General features: G+C 44.4%; 1 protein-coding gene across 1 annotated transcript in view; it reads right to left on the minus strand.

The window, feature by feature from the left end:
- Positions 1–16,962, minus strand: part of KCNK2 (potassium two pore domain channel subfamily K member 2) — a 147,028-nt gene that overhangs the window by 22,647 nt on the left and 107,419 nt on the right. The window contains exon 6 of the mRNA XM_090048959.1: positions 9,592–9,731. Within this exon, the coding sequence (XP_089905085.1) occupies positions 9,592–9,731 (140 nt within the window). The remainder of the gene's footprint in view (positions 1–9,591; positions 9,732–16,962) is intronic.

Below are 16,962 nucleotides of genomic sequence, written 5' to 3' on the forward strand. Positions count from 1 at the left end.
ACTGGGAAATAGCAACTGTAGTAGAACAGAAACTGAAGGAAAGAATAGTTAAATATAAAGGAAAATATAGAAAATATAAAATAGAACAAAGGAAGGAGATATGGAAGATGTAGAGGTTCTTGCTCCTCTACTCAGACCCATAAAGATCACCAAAATTGGGGGCCAGAAAGAACATTTTTCCCTAGGTCAGGCTGTCATGGCCAGTGGGGGTTTTGCCCTCCTCTGTAGCTGGGAGCATGGTCCATTTCCTAGGATCTGAATTATCTCTTTGTTGCAGTAGCAGGGCACTGGAACTTATCTACCTGCTTTTTTTACCTGTGACATTTCTGGTATTGTGTCTTACATATGTGTATGAGGATTTGAAGAGGCTGTTTTGGGGATTCCTCAGGTTAATGATTGCTGGCAAATGCAGAAGAATGAACTCCATGGCTCATTGGGATATTTCGAATCCTATTTTCCCATGTTTCTATACATTTAAACCAAGTCCAATATATTTCCTAAAGTAATTGAACAAAATATGCTAAAATATGTGTACAATCTTTCTTTATAATGCTGTAATACTTTTATGCAAACAAAACTATTGTGTCTTTTCCAGACAGTCAATACAATTTCTTCTTAGGCTTTAAAATATGTTGGTATTCTACTTTATTTCTTCATTCACTGCTACCTGATTATGTGCAATTCTGCTTCTGTAGGTGGTCAGATAGCATTTTAATGGCATAATTTATTTTGCTATTGTCAAGCCCTATGTAGCTTGTTCTTATAGTAAATAAGGATAGCTGTGATTAAAGCTGTGCACAGTTAGAACTGGTGAGGAATTGTTCCATGAAATGGTTTTTCATCCAAGAAAAAACCTTTTTCATGAAAATTGAAAATTTTCCCAGAAAAATTCTTGTTTTGGTAATGTGTTCAATGAGACGGTATCTCAGGTACAGGACAGAATTTCTGGTAAAATCCCAATGTGATGTCTGTGTTTAGAGGGGGGAGGTGGAAGGGAGGACAGCGGGAGGAACAAAGAGAAAGAACTTCCCTAGCAAGTTGATAAGGACGTGATTAAGAAGTGGAAGGCTCAAGATCATGCTCCTGCTCTGCATCAGAACCAGGATCCAGTTTCCTGGAAAACTTCCTAACCAAAGAATGTTCTTTCTGGATGGGTATCCCCATCTTTTTTTCCCCAAATGTTTTCGGATTGTCATAATTTTGTTGCAATGCAAAATTAAATTTTTGAAGTCTAGAGGATGTACATGGGGTGGAGAAATGTTTCTTGCCCAGTTCTACTCACAATAAGGTCAATAAGACTGGAGTGAAATTGCTACTATTATTAGCACATAACCTGTGTTCCTTCCTCAGTCAAAAAATCTTGATTTCAATGAGACCTTTGTTGGGTAGGGGCTGTACGATTGCACCATTATTATTAATTCATTTTACTATAAATTTATATCATATTTAACAGATTAAAAAAATCTTGCCATACAGAATTTACAATCCAAGTTAGAAAACTCAGATTTAAAGAAACAGGACCAAAGTTCAGGTGAGATTACTAGAAAAAGGAATGAGTTAAAAGAGCTGGTTTTCAGATAAAGACAAGGAAGCAGAATAGGTGAAGATGGGCACATCCACACAAAATGTTTACTGTGCAACTGCCTAATTAGCTCTGCAGTAAATGTCTCAGTGTCTACACAAGCAGCCCCATTAGGCTGCAGTAAACTAATAAACTCAACCACATTTTAGTACTTGTAAATATAACTACTAACCTGCAGCAGAGTTTTTAGTGTGCAGCAATGTATGTGTATATGCTGACAGGGCTGGCTGGGGCATGAGGGTAACTCAGTGTGAGGGCTGTCTGCCAGCCAGCCCTGCGCTGGAGCACCCTTGTGTCCCAGCCATCCCCTCTGCAGCATTTTGAGCTGGGTTGAAGCAGCCCTGGGACAGACCCCCTGCCAGTCAGGCCTGTTCCAACATGGATCAATGTTCTGCGGCCCCAGGCACATAGTCAAATGTGATGCCCAGAAGCAATAAATTCTGGCATGATATGCACCTGAGTTTGCTTCAAATTAATTGCATGTATAGAAATGCCCAATGTGAAGGAAGGAATAAAAAAGATAAAAGAAGCATTAATGAGTAAGAGGACTAAGAAAGGTATAGACAGCAAGTGGATGAGTACAGGGAAATGGAAACAGAAAGGAGACATGGCTTGTATTTGAATTCTTATATATCTTTATTTTTTTCTCAAAATACATTAATTGCATGTGATTCATCCAAGTCTCATATATCAGTGCTCTTCAGTTTCTAGGTCACAAGTCCAGCAAATTCATGTTACCCTTAATTTTAAGCAGAGGAAAAGTTTAGGTTAAGTATATTGAATTGTTTAAATTTCTGGCTGTATAGATATTATGCTAAATTCTCTCTAACTGGTCTTCAGAATATATATCAATCTAATTTTTCCCAATTATCCTTACATAAACTAAACTTTTCCTCTGTCTCTGAAAGTTATATGCTCCTGAAGTTCAGAAAAACAACCTGCATCTGCCTAGGGCTTTTTGTTACATTTAACTCTGGAGTATCTGAATTGTAGTGAGGGGAGGTGTGTCTACATGAGACACTACACTTGAGATTAGAGAAAATTACTGCTCAATTACATGTTCATGAAATTACGTGTTCAGATGTGTCAGCAGGTCCGTCAAGTACCCCCTCTATCCTTGTAATTCCCACCTGCCACAACTTGGATCTTCAAAAATGAATTAGAGAGGAAGTGGTTGTTACAGGAGGAAGTACCCGCGGGAAGTACCACGCTGAAATAAACTTACTTTTAGTGCTTTTATTCACTAGTTCACTGTTGTTAACAGGAAACTCCCCTTTGTGGGAAATCACAGTCCAAAGGGTTAATCTCGGGGTCTCCAGTCTTCTGGCCAGCTTCGGTTCTAGTGTTACAGTCCATAGAAGCTGTGCCGCCTTTATCTAATTACCCTATTAGCAGCTTGTTACAGCCCTGGTTAGTCCTACCATTGCCGCTAATGAGTCAATTAGTGGCTTGTTACAGCCGCCACCTGCGGCTTTCTCCGCCAGAACCGGAGTGCAGGCTTCACGGCTCTCCCCTGACCTCCTGATCCTCAGCATCCCACTCTCCTTGGGGGAGGGTCCTAGAGTCACCTAGACTCTTCATCTCACCACCTCTTCGACTCACCGTAGCCTCCCCGATCTTTGATGTCAGCCTCTGTTCCAGCCCATGGCAAGGCTCTGCTTCTCCCCGCACTCACTGCCATTCCTGTTGAGTCAAGGTGTCTGGGTTCTGGGATCCCTTTGCTCCCTCTGATCCTGAGTCGGGTCTCACTTCCCCAATCCTTCGGTCTGGAGGTTCTCTCTCTGGCAGTGCCTCTCTGTGCTCTCCACTGTGAGGCCCGAAGGCATCCCTCCTCCTCTTTCTCTTCGTCTTATCCCCTAGAGTCTAGTCACCATTGGGTCCTAAAGAGCTGGGGCTCACCCACCTCAGGGTATTATTTCCGGCTGCCCCCATTCCCTTAGCAAAAGGGTCTCAATGGAGACCCTGTTACAAAATGCTTACTGTGCAGTAATTTGCTCTAATCATGAAATTTGCTACCTGCATAGTAGCACATGTGTAGACACCTGCTCAGGAGCAAATGTGTTCCTAGTCAGCTGGGCAGCAAGGGGCGGGAGATCACTCCCTGCCCCCGGGAGCTGTGTGGTGCTGGGACAGGCTCCACCACTAGAGTCCAGGCAGGAATTATGCCCCCATGCCCCAGCAGCAGGAAGCTCTCAGCCTTATCTCCCAGCCCAAGCCTGAGCCCCATGGTCCAGAGGCCTGGGCTGAGATCCTTATCTCCCAGCACCATCTCTGTAGTCATGGGGCTAGAGCTCAGAGATCCTTCTCTTCCAGGCCCTGCTCCATTGTTACAGGGTCAGCACTGGGAGAGAAGGATCTTCCAGTGCCAACTCCATGACTGTGGACCTGGGGCTGGGAGAGAACCATGGGGCTGGGACTTCCCCGCTGCGGGGCAGGGGGACATTGTCCTTGCTCAGGCTCCTGTGGTAGACCCTGCTCCAGGAGCAGGCAGCTCCTGGGGACAGAGAGCAATGCCCCAGCCCCCAGTGGGAGACAGCTGTCTCCTGGCCCCTAGGCTACCAAAGCCACAGGGAGCGGGAGCAGTCTGCTCCTAGTGTAGCCCAGGTGTAATTGGGTATATACTCCTCTTCTCCAATTGAAGGGAATTGTTAGCTGACAGGTGTGCTGTGGGGGAACTGCAGATTGCTCAATTTCCCTATATGCCTATAGAACCAGGCCAGGAAAGTCAGGGGACTTAACTATATACAAATTTATTTACATTAACTTATCACAAGGAAAAGAAACATGAATATAAACATACACACACACACATGCACACATATATAATATCTAAACAAATAACATAAACAATACCCTCTGGGTAAATGCTTTAAAACCTTATACCAGTGCTCCAGATACAAGTCACAGGTAAGTATATGATCTGAAACAGATAAACCCCAAAATAAACATAGATAGCCAACAAATAAACTATATATAAGTATTGATGAACAATAAATAAGCCATAAATAAATACAAATAAACAACAGGTGAAATAATAGCAACAGGGGGTCCCAGCAGAGCCCTAGGACTCTACTCGTACATGAGAGTTCACAAAACAAGGCAGGGCATCACACCACTTATAGTGCAAGAACCTCAAAGATAAGCTTAATCCCAAAGGGAAACCCCAATGCCCTTGGGCTTTTTCCCCAAGCCCTTCATGGAAGCTGGTAACTTCAGGGGAGCCCTCCCAGTGGGACCTCCACTTTCAGGAGCACTTAACTAACCAGGGGGAACTCCCCCTCCCCTGTGGGAATTCTTTTTCCCTGCAACTCATGGCTCCAAAGCCTGGAGGGTGGCCCTTGTCCTCTGAGCCAAGCTAATCTCTCACCTGCAGTGGGCTTTGGGTCGCTGTCCCCTGGAACAGGGCTATACTATGCAGGGCTTCTGGGGCCTCTGGCTCAGCCCTGTCTGCTGGCTCAGTAGCCTGAGCACCACCTGGCTCCCTGGACTCAACCTTTTGCTATGGGTTGGAGGCCTGAGCCACCTCATGCAACACTCAGTCCACTCCTGGACCCTCCGTGCAGCACCTCCTGCACCGAGCTCCCAGTCTCATGCTGGAGGTTGGTGACCTGAGCTGCCCAAGCGCTCCAAAGATCCTGCTCCATGCACCGGCCTCTGCACCGTGTCTCTGGCCACATGCCAGAGGTTGTGGACCTGAGCTGCCTCACACAGCTCCCAGGGTTTGGATGTTGTGCACTGTGATGAGCACCGAGAGCCTAGCCACTGGAGCCATCCACCATTCCCCACAGATGAAATTCTTCAGGGGTGCTTCTGGGCTACTGCTTTACCCTGATGAGCAGCTCTCCTCAGCTCTTGTAAGCCCTGCTCTTCTCTCTTCTCTGTCCCGGATGTGTCTCCCTCATGCTGGGCATGCAGCTCCTTTTATACTCTTCAGGGCTCCACCCCTGAAGTCTTCCACACTTGGCAGCATTGCAGTCTACAGTCAGATCTGGGGGGAGCTCCTCTCCCTCTCCCCTCAGGAAAGGGGCATGATTTAATTACTTGTGCTGTCTCCTGATTGGTGGGTGGGCTCCACCAATTAAAACAGCAAAATATCAAGCCTGGGACTCAACCCAAGCTCCAAAAGGCAAACCTGCTACACTAGCCAGCAGCAAATCTGCTTCCACATCCCTGCACCTGTAGATGCATGCCCAAGAGAGTTTACTCTAGGATATTTTACTCTAGAGTAAATTTTTCCTGGATTATTTGCATGTGTAGATGCACCCAGAGTCCTCTACCAGAATCCAAACCCATAGAAGCTAACAGGGTTTTCAGAATTATTATTACTATTTTTTATCAGAGCTCAGAGCTTCTGAGCTGTGTAGAACACAGATTGCCTTTACAGCATAATCCACTGAGTGCTGAGGATGACTGATGCTGCCAGCATAATCCACTGATTATGCTGGCAGCATAATCCTCAGCTGGCAGCATAATCCACTGAGTGCTGAGGATGACTCCTCCACTGCCCACATCCCTCCAAGTCGAAAATGACCCGTCCACCACCACTCTCTGGGTGCAGCCCTCCAGCCAGTTAGTGACCCAATTGACTGTGTAGGTGTCAACACCACAGTCCCCCTGTTTCTTAATGAGAACGGGGTGAGAGACAGTGTCGAAGGCCTTCCGAAAGTCCAGGAAGACTATGTCCATTGCTACCCCTGCATCTAAGGGTTTGGTGATCTGGTCATAGAAGGCCACCAGGTTGGTCTGACAGGACCTGCCTCTAATGAATATGTGTTGGTTGCCCCTAAGCATAATCTCCCCTGCTGGCCCCTCGTGGACATGTGCCAAAATAATTCTCTCAAAAAGCTTACCCAGGATTGAGGTAAGACTAACTGGCCTACAGTTCCCCGGGTCCTCCTTCCTCCCTTTTTTGAAGATGGGAACCACATTGGCCCTCTTTCAGTCCTTTGGCACCACACCACAGTACCACGAGTGCTCATAAAAGCCGTGCTAGCGGTCCTGCAATGATCTCAGCTAATTCCCTCAGCACTCTGGAGTGGAGATAAGATAGTCATGGAAGACAATCGCCCTCGACTGCAAGGGTTTGCTGAAGATGACTGGTACAACATCCTCTATTATGGTTTGTGACAAAGGAGTCTAGATAGCTGGAATGTACCTTGCAGATCTGGTGGGAAGCACTTTAGGCTGGTGGACAAGCTATAGGGTAAATCAGAGGTGTCCAAACTTTTTGAATGTGGGGCCAGATCACAAAATTTTTATCACCCAGTGGGCTAGCAAGCAATATTCAAAGACCTCACAGGAAGCGGTATCACCTCACTTCCCTGAAATGAAAGTACAGTGTTTACTTTCATTTCCCGTCACACCACCTCAGGTCTCAGAAAACAGTTTGGAGGGCTGCGTGTTGGACAAGCCTGCTGTAAATAATGTCCATAAATACTTCCCTAAATAGGATATCTAGATGCCTTTTTCAACTCAAGGGCAGATGGCAGTCTAGACCTGAAAGCAGATCACAGATGCAATTTGATTAGTTGCCCATGTCATAATGCACACCATTATGTCATGACACACCAACTGCAGAGACTTCCTCAGCCTGATGAAGGGCTTTTAAACCTGAAAGCTTGCTAAAAAAAATTTTCCAACTATTTAAGTTGGTCTAATAAAAGATATCAGGTTCACCCCAAGAACCTTGTCTCCCATGACATAATGTGTCACTGGGTGAGTGTTGTCCCTAAGTTAAGACTATAGCAACTGTTTTGTTGCAATGGGCTTGAGAAGAATGAGTGAAGCTTTGAGAGAGCTGTGGGGAGAGGAAACAAGGTCCCAGGGCATACAGGGACAAGATCCCAGGGCAGACAGAGAAAAGGAATGGTCCCAATAAGAACAAAGTAAAGTCCAAGTGAAGACAGAGGAAACTGGAAGGGCGCAATAAAAATTGTTTGTTTTGAAGCAGGATCTGATTTGCTTTTGGAGATAATTGGCACTCTGATAACCCTATTCTTTTAAAGAAGAAAATACCTTCCCTCCTTCCCAGGAACTGACTCAAAAAGAAGGAGCTCCCAGAGGTGGGGATGCTATGGATCAACAGGGAACCCAGGACTGAGAAGAGCCAGGGTATCAAAGCTAGAAGCTTGCCCCTTGTGAAGCCACACTAGGTCTGGCCACAGGGGGTTCTCTCAGGAAAGGGAAACCAAATAAGGCTGCTTCTTGGAAAAGTCCAGATGAAAAGCCTTTCTCATTTCCTCTGAAAGAGGCAGGTTGATCCTTTCCAAGAATGTATATGCTTGTTTATGCTACAAAGATGACAAAGGAAGAAGAGAGGAAATAGAGTATCAATTCCTGGTTAAGAAAAGATACTTGACATTGTATTGTGCAGCATTAACCAGCAAATGCCATTTTACTTAATATGCAACAGGAGACAAATTCAAACAAAGAAGGTATCCATCAGTCTCCCAATTTATGCCTCCTTAAATCTTTCCTCAATTTGAGTTTAGACTGAAATGACTCTATTACAAAATAAAAATGAAGTATTAAAAATCCTGAGGCACTTTATAGATACCTATTATAAAATCTAATACATAAAACGAGACAAGTCTACGCAGCTTTTCTCCTGATCCCACACCCATGGCAAACAACATAAGCCCTACTCAATCACTCCCACATGGGAGCACCCAAGATCAAAAGAAAGGCCATGTACACATATGCATAGAGATGCTGAGCCATACTGACAGACACTGGGCACTGACAGGCATGCAGCTCCTTGCTATAATTCATGGTACTTCACAGAAAGTTCAGTGAGTTAGTGACCCCTCCCCGCACCACCAACCCAACAGAGATTCGCTGTTGGCTTGGGAAGGGGTCAGGGATCAAGCTCCACTTTGAAGCCAATCCAGGAGGAGCTGTGTGAAGCCTCTCTCTCCTAGCCTTACCCTCCACCCCCACCTCCTCCCAGCTCCAGTGCTCTCTTCATGATGCAAGGGGGAGAAGGGAGGGGAGGAAGCTCTGGGCTTTGGTTTGCCCAGCCTGCACTGGAGGGGGTTGGGTGGATTGGAGCCAGTTTCAACAGGATGGGTATTCTTCAATTCTTGTCCAGAGAGCAGGATTACAGTCTTGCAAACTGTTGCCACTTACAAATGAGAGTACTACTCCCAAATCTTAATTGCAACGGTAAGACTTCTCCTTTGGGTAGAATTACCAAATCCTTCGAAACTTCAAAAAATAGCACCATGATGAGGGGCTATCTACCTTAAGTACTGCAGTAGTAATAGAGGTTGTCTTCCAAAGGATGTCTTCAGCTAAATGCCTTTTCAGTTACTGAAAGTCAATTTTTTTCTCAGGATAAGAGTCCATAATTTCATACTAAAAATGTGTTCATTTCAACTTGTCACAATGATGCCACTAAATAAGACAACACTTATATATATAGCAGCCAGTGCAGAGTTACTAAATTAGTCTCTCTCATCTGAAATAGATATAATTCATTTTATTTTCTCTGAGCACTGCTGATGAACTTATACTGCAATCTATTATTTTTGAAAAAAGGAAATACTAAAGCATGGCCCTGTTGCAACGTCACCATATAGAGACATGTAGATGCACCCTCTAACTATTTAACACAGGATACTAACCTCTACACCAGAGATCAGATACTATCCAGTCCAATTTCCAGCCCTCTTTATGAACCTGAGCCCTGCCCCCTGTATTTAATAGTCATTGAATAAAATGAAAGGAGAACAGCATGGTACAGAAGTTTCTGCTACAGTGGAAGCAAAGGTTCAGGCTAGAACCCAAGGACTTCTCTCTTTATATGTACTACCAACATAAAATTCAATAGCTATTCAACCAAACAGATATAAAATTACTATAAAATGACATCAGGTCCTTCAAGCTATACTGTATCCTACATATAGATTTGTCTCATGACTTAATAGCAAACATACTATATTTTTGCCTGACTTTATCTAAACAAAAGCGAAATAGAAATACTCCTTATCATTGCAAGATGCTCTTACCTCTTCCTTTGTCTTTTTTGATATGACTCTTAGCCAGTCTCCAATCATGCTGAGAACAGCAGCAAAGTAAGCAAGTCCTACAAGGATCCAAAACCAAACCACTGGCTTGTAGAAATCAAGGTATTCGATATCTGATCCACCTGAAAAAAAGCATTTCAGATTGGTACATGCAACATCATACTTAATGATTTCCTTTTCTCTCTTTTTTTTTTATTTTATACATCTTGGCTAGGGACAGACATTACATATAAACTGGCTTAAGTGATCAGAAACTGGTTTAAATCTGTAACTGAGCAGGTGTTCAGTACACATAAACTGGTTTAAAAAAGGCCAAGATCAGTTTAAGATAGACCTGGACGAATGTAGTTATCAGACTTAACTGATTTAAGTTAAACCACTCTATTGAACTTCTGCCCAAGATTCCCTCCCAACTCAAGTTAATTCACAGTCCCCCAGCATCCCAGGATGCTTTGCACCTCCCTCACAAACCCACCCTCACAGGGTGGGCAGGCTAGCCTTGGCCCATGCTGTCTTCTCCAGTCAAGCAAGACTGGGTCAGCCCCAACCCCAGGCTGCCATAGAGCTGAGGCAGCAAAACCTGTGTTCTGCAGCCCTGGTCCTGCCTGCACATGTCAGCCCAATGGGTTGGGGGGAGGAGAAGCAGAAGAAAAGAGCCCCCCATCCCTAGTCCTGACCCCAACCCTGATCCCTGGCATGTGAGGGTTCCCCAAGCCCAGCTGCTCATGCAGAGAGGGAATTCCCCCATCCCACCCTTCAGTATAATCTAATGCTGGCTTAGTCCCACCCCCACAGGTGCGGTGGGGGAGAAGCAGTCCCTCCAGCCCAGGGCCAAGCCGCCATACAGCATCAACCAACATGGGGGGGATCCCTGTGCCTTAGCAGAGGATTCCCCATATTGAGCAGGTCCCCATAGCCCTGCCATTGCTGCAGAGGGGGATCATTCCCCCAGCCCATACAGTCCAGCAACAACTTAGCCCACCCCCACAGACATAGGCTGGTGAAGTGGGAACAGTCCCTCTAGCCTGGTCCTGAGCCAGTGCCAGACCATATTAAGGGGCTGGTAGGAGGAATTCCCCCATTGTGCTGGTGGCAGGGCTCAGGAGACCCTGCCTGGGACAGGAGAACCCCTAGACCTGGAAGGACTGTTCCACCCTGCACCTGTGGGGTGGGTTTAAGCCAGTGTCGGATTGTGCTGAGGAGTGGGAGAGGGGAATTCCCCCTCTGGCAGGGCTGGGGGGACCCTGCCCAGGCCAGGGGAACCCCAACTGCAGGTGGACAGCAAGGGATTGGAGGGCATCTGCTGGGCAGCCAATCAGGGATGGGACCTGCTCAGCTGCATTTGGGTGTCCTTGGCAGTGGGCAGCAGGCTGAGAGGCATGCTCTAGTGCACATGTTCTCTGGTCTCAGCCACTGCAGGCATCTGCCTGTCTTTCCAGATTCAAAAGTGAATGTCAGTTCATTTAATTATCAGTTCAATCTACTCAGTTTAGAGAAACCTACAAAGACTGAATCAATTCAGTCTCAAGCTTTTTGACTGTCTCTACTTAGCTCTTAATGTTTACCTTTTTTCAACAGAGTTTTTGCTTATCAGTACATTTTATGAGTTTTCAAGAAAACAAAAGGAATGACATTCTCTGAACAAGACACTGTGGTCTAAATTCATCCATGGTAAAAGCTTTGAAATCAGTGGGATGAGAGAAAAGATCATTTTAAGTCAATGATTGTTAGTGGTTTCTAACCACTATAAAAATGGAAAACATTACATGGGTTCAACTTCTGGACATCTGTTATATTTACAAGCAAAGCCGGGTCAAACAAGCAGGGGTGCAAGGACTGAGATTCAATATGTGATCTTCCTCTCATGTTCCCCAAAAATGTATGCTCTGCAACTTCCATATGTAGGCTAGTTTCAGGTAAGAATAATAAGTAATATGTTCAGATCTGAGAGATGTTATTGTGGATGGAGATACTTTTATTAAATTTTTATATATCTGGGCACTTAAATATTCCCTACTGTTTTAATAACTAAGCACCTCACAAACATAAAGGCAGTACCTCTTTGTTAAAAAGAGCAATCCATAAATCCAGACAATTACAAGCCAGTTAACTTGATTTCAGCAATAGGTACAATCTTAAAACAGATTCTGAAGGAAAGAATAGCTAAAGATATGGAAGGAAATGGAAAATATGACCAAACACAATATGAGGTTATCAGAGGACAATTGTTTCAGCAAGATAACAGTTTTCTTCAATAAGGATTGGCTTGATTTATCTAAATCTAAGAAAAGCTTGATACTGTACCTCTCAGGAAATTATTGGCCAAATTGGAGAGAACAGGGATTAGTGCTACAGTCATGAGGTAGATGTGGCTCTAAAGGAGACAACAGCGAGTTATCTTGAAAGGAGAGTTATGTGATTGCAGAGCAGGTATCAGTTGTAAGACCTACCCTGTTCAACATTTTCATCACCAATCTTGGTACTAGAACTAGATGTATTCTCATGAAATTTAAGATTGAACTAGACATGTTTATAAAAAGGATAGTAAGTTAGGATAGGGAGTTCATCATAATTCATGTGACATGGGTCCTGTGCAGAGTCCCTAGTTTGGGACCTCTTATAATGTAGAAGGTATCAGAAAGCCTCACAGCTTTTCCTGGGACATTGTAATACTGACCAGAGCTAGGGCCTAGAGTTTTTTACTAAGGGCCTTGTTACACATTGCACTTTAATCTTCCTAAATGTTGATTAGTGTTAACGTTAGTTCAAGTTTAGAGTTGTTACACATTCAGGCTAAAAATCTTCTCTGACTGTCCCCAATATGCACAGCTGTGACTTGTCAATAGAGAGTTGGCAAACAGAGACATGATTAGGAGCTACAGCAGCCAGTTGTACACACAGAACAGGAGGGTGGGGAGAGGGGAAGCTACATCCTGGGAGACTGGAGGATTGAAACTTGGACAGCTTATCTCTGGGAAGTGGCCACATATTCATGGAACACTGGCTGGACAATAGAAACAAGAGGTCAACCTACCCTGATGAGGCATAATTTTAAGACACTTAAAGAGTAGGGCTGTGCAAAATTTCACCAGCAGTTTTGTTTCAACACTGTTTCAATTCATTCTGAGCTCGAAACAGCAAAATCAAATGAAACAGAAAGTTTCAAAACAGCCTTGAAACAAAACGAGGCAAGTTGAAATGTTTTGAAATTTTCAAAACATTTTGAATTTCAAAGCTCAAGCTGGGCTTGCCTGCAAGGAAACAGGAACTAAAGTAAGGAGAGGGGGGGAAATGAGTGCTCTCATTATTGATTGGGTAGCTGGCCAGTGACTGTCATCCTTTTCTGAGGTCCCATCCAATCCCAGTGCTCTGGGGGAGGGATGGAAAAACTGCATAAAAGGCAGCATTGTTTGAACTGCCCTGCTTTCTGCATTGGTGTCAGTTGAATGAGGGCGCACCTTAACATACACACAGTGTCACCCACCCATGTCATGAATTTTGCCTGTCAGCTGCTAGGGATTCAGGACCCCTGAACCCAGACTCCCCCTGCACCTATCTCCTTAGTAGCTGGTAGGCTTCATAGCAACAGAAAGGCCTGCTATTTTCACCCCCCTGTGCCACAAGACAGGCACAATCCCACAGGCACCCATGTCACAAATTTTACCTGTCAACAGCCAGAGGTGCAGGGCCGCAAAACCCAGAAGCCCCTGCACCCATTTCCTTGAAAGCTGGCAGGCTTTCTGGCCTTGGCAGGGGCTCCCATCCCTGCAGTGTTACCCATGTCACAAGTTTTCCTTGTCCACAGCTTGAGGTGCAGTTTCCCTGAAACCCCTATACCTATCTCCTTGACTTTTGGCAGGCTTCATGCCCTCAGAGATGGCTACCATTCCTACAAGTTTCATGCAAGAAACAAGTTTCAGGCCAGAAATGACAAAGTTATAGACTGTTTTGAGCTTCCCTATTATAGCCTATGGGCAAAACGTTGAAACAGTGTCAAAACAGCAAAACAGTTTCAATGAAACAAAATGGGACAGCGGTTATGAATCAAAATGAGATTCAAAACGAAACACTGTTCCATCAAAATGTTGAAATGGAACAGTGCCGTTTTGCACAGCCCTACTAAAGAGTGCTTAAAACTAGTTTACACATCTTAGTATATGAACAATCCAACGGCTAAGAGCTCTCTGAGCCACCAAAAATTAATGTGTAACAAATCCCTAAGATGGACTAGTGTTCCTGCTAGTACTTAAAAAACCTAGAGGCTTCTGGCTGAAGAGCCTTGCTCTTCTGCTCAGGATCATAACACCACCTAAGTTGGCATCAGGAAGCTTGGATTCAATTTGGCAGGGTGGGGTTACCTTATTTTGCAAGGTGGAATCTAGTCCTTTTTCTATGATCTGCTAAACATTACACATATTACACAACTGCTTCCTTGTGGTTGCAATGGCAGGGTATTGCCAGTACTGTCACCGCCACTACTTTTATCTGTGCTACAATGGTGCTCAACCTTTTGGCCTCCTAGGCCACATGAGTGGCAAAGGGTCAGTCCACAAGACAGATTAAAACCCTGCTCCCCAGGATTGTGTTTGAACACCCAGATCCAGACTGTGCTGCTCCCACTTGGGCTCAGTCCCAGGACTGGAGGCCCCTGGGACTCTGCTCCACCCCCACCCTGTTCTGTGAGCCAGAATTGGGGTCCCAGTAACCCATGCTGTGTCTATCTGGCCCAGTGTGCTGGGATTGGGCTCTGAACCACCTCCACTCAGTCCTACATGTGGGGACTGGAGTCTGGGGACCTCTTATGGGGATTAGAGCCTGGGGACCCCATGCAGCACAGTAAACCCTGAGACAACATATGACTTCCACCTGGTCCTGCATCCAGGAATCAGGGCTTCATGCTATCTCCATCCAGATCCACATGGTGGGATCAGGCCCTGTGTTACCCTACATGTTGGCTCTAGCTTGCAAGGCCATAGCCTACAGGTCTCTCCACAGAGCAGCAGATCAGGCAGGGAGGAGAAAACAGAACAGTAGGATGGGTAAGATAAGGTGATCAGAGTGAATCTCGGGGATGGTTTAGGGCTAATTTATGGCCCAGCTGCCAAAAAGTTTTGCCCCCACTGTTATGGGGGATTTTTGGTGATTCAGTCTTCACAAAAATATTAAGTTGCAACCAAATACCTAATAAAGATTATTTGAATAAGGAAGGGAACAAGCTGAGGGTTGAGATAAAAAGAGAGACATTCAGAGAGCTTTTGATGGATCTGAATGAATTTGGGTGAGCAGGAACTTCATCCCAGGGTACTGAAGGAACTGGCGGAGGAGATCAGAACCCCTGGCAATAATATTCATAAAGTCATGGGAGATGGGCAAGGTACCAGAGGACTTGAAAAGGGCCAATGTAGTCCCCCTCTTCAAAAAAAGGCAAAAAGGAGGATCCAAGGAACTACAATCTAGTTAGCTTCACCTTAATACTTGGAAAGCTACTTGACTATATCCTAAGGAAGTCTATTTGAAAGCATCTGAAGGAGGAAAGGCCGATCACAAGCAGACAGCATAGATTAAATAAGAACAATTTATGTCAAACAAACTTGATCTGCTTCTTTCATAAAGTAACTACTTGGGTAGATGAAGGGAATGCTGTGGATACAGTGTATCTGGACTGCAGCAAGGCTTTTAACACCAGACTTTCTCATAAACAAACTAGAGAAATGTGGACTAGACAAAACTGCTATAAGGCGGATAGACACTGGTCTAATAACCACAAACAAATTATACAGTTATATAAAATAAATTATATAAATTATAATTGGATCCATGTCAGAATAGGTAGGAGATTTTGAATGGCGTTCCAGTCCCACAGGAGTCTGTCTTGCACCCATGGCTGTTCAACATGTTTATTAATGATCTGGCATAGAAAGCTTCTTGGACACATTTGCAGATGGCACAGAAGTGAGAAGGACTGCAAACATATTGGAGGATAGGTGCACAATTCAGAAGAATCTTAACAGATTGGAAAGCTAGGCTGGAGCTAACCAGATGAAGCTCAATGCAGGGTGCTACACCTCTGGAAGAATAATCAAAAGCACAAATACAAAATGGGTGACACCTACCTGGATGACAGCACAACAAGGAGGTATCTAGAAGTCTTGGTAGATCGCACTATCAATGTGAGGCTGCTATGTGATGCAGCTACACAAAAGATGAATGTGGTTTGGGGAGGTTTCAGTAGAAGCATGAGTACAAGGCACAGGAGGTGATAATGCCTCTCTAATAGCCACTTGTTAGGCCTCATCTAGAACACTATGTGCAGTTTTAGGTTCCACATTTTAAAAAACACATGAAGAAGTTAAAGAGGGCCCAGAGGTGGACAACAAAAATGATAAAGGGTTTGGAAGACAAGTCATATGAGGAGAGGTTGAAGAGAATAGGTGTGTTCAGCTTGTGGACAAAGTGCTGAAGAGGGGACATGATAGCTGTCTTCAGATGCCTGAAGAGCTACAATAAAGAAGAGAAAAAAACACCTTTTTTCTCTTGCTGCAAAGAGAAGGACATGGACCAATGACTTGAAGTTGCAGCAAAGTAGATCTAGATTGGCTATCAGGAAAAACTTCATTGTGGGTGTGCCTCACAAGATGTTTACTGCAGTTGCCTAATTGGCTCCACAGTAAAGTCTCAGCATCAACATGTGTGGCCCTATTAGGCCACAGTAAACTAATAAAAGCTGCCATAGGTTATTATAGGTAGACTTTTTTATATGCTTCAGGACACAAAAAGAAAGATAAAAAAAGGAATATGACATTGCTAGAAATGGTCAGGAGAACAAACTATAAAGAAAACCAGAACTTCATTTTGTTGTGCTTTTTGATTCTCCATTAACAGAGCACCGGAGATGGCATGCATAGCTTTATTTCTCCTCCTATCAAAAAGGAATACTGTTGCTTGGTTCAGCCTTCTCCCAAAGAGGCAGATTAGGAGGAGCTGCCAGCACAACTTCACTTTACAACAGACATTTTATTTGTTTGTTTGAAAGGCTCTATGATACTCACTCCATTTTTACTGGCTGACTCAAATATCAAATGTTAGTTCTGTTACCAATAAGAATATCTGAAGTCCAGAAACAGTATATAGAAAGTCAAGGAAATCTTTTATAAAATGTATTGTTTGGTCTTGCAAGTGTTTTGTGAAAATCACAGGGCATAAAGGAATAAATACTGTAAACATGCAAAACAATACAAAAAATCCCAACCCCTAGCTCCCTCTCTAAAAGCTGGCCACGCTGCATGACAAGGTTCTCTACTGACTGCAAAGACACAAGCATGGTACATACCAGGGCTTCATTGGAGCAGAAAC

This window comes from Crocodylus siamensis, chromosome 1 (assembly GCF_052110815.1).
Source record: "Crocodylus siamensis isolate JL-2025a chromosome 1, ASM5211081v1, whole genome shotgun sequence".
Lineage (NCBI taxonomy): Eukaryota > Metazoa > Chordata > Crocodylia > Crocodylidae > Crocodylus > Crocodylus siamensis.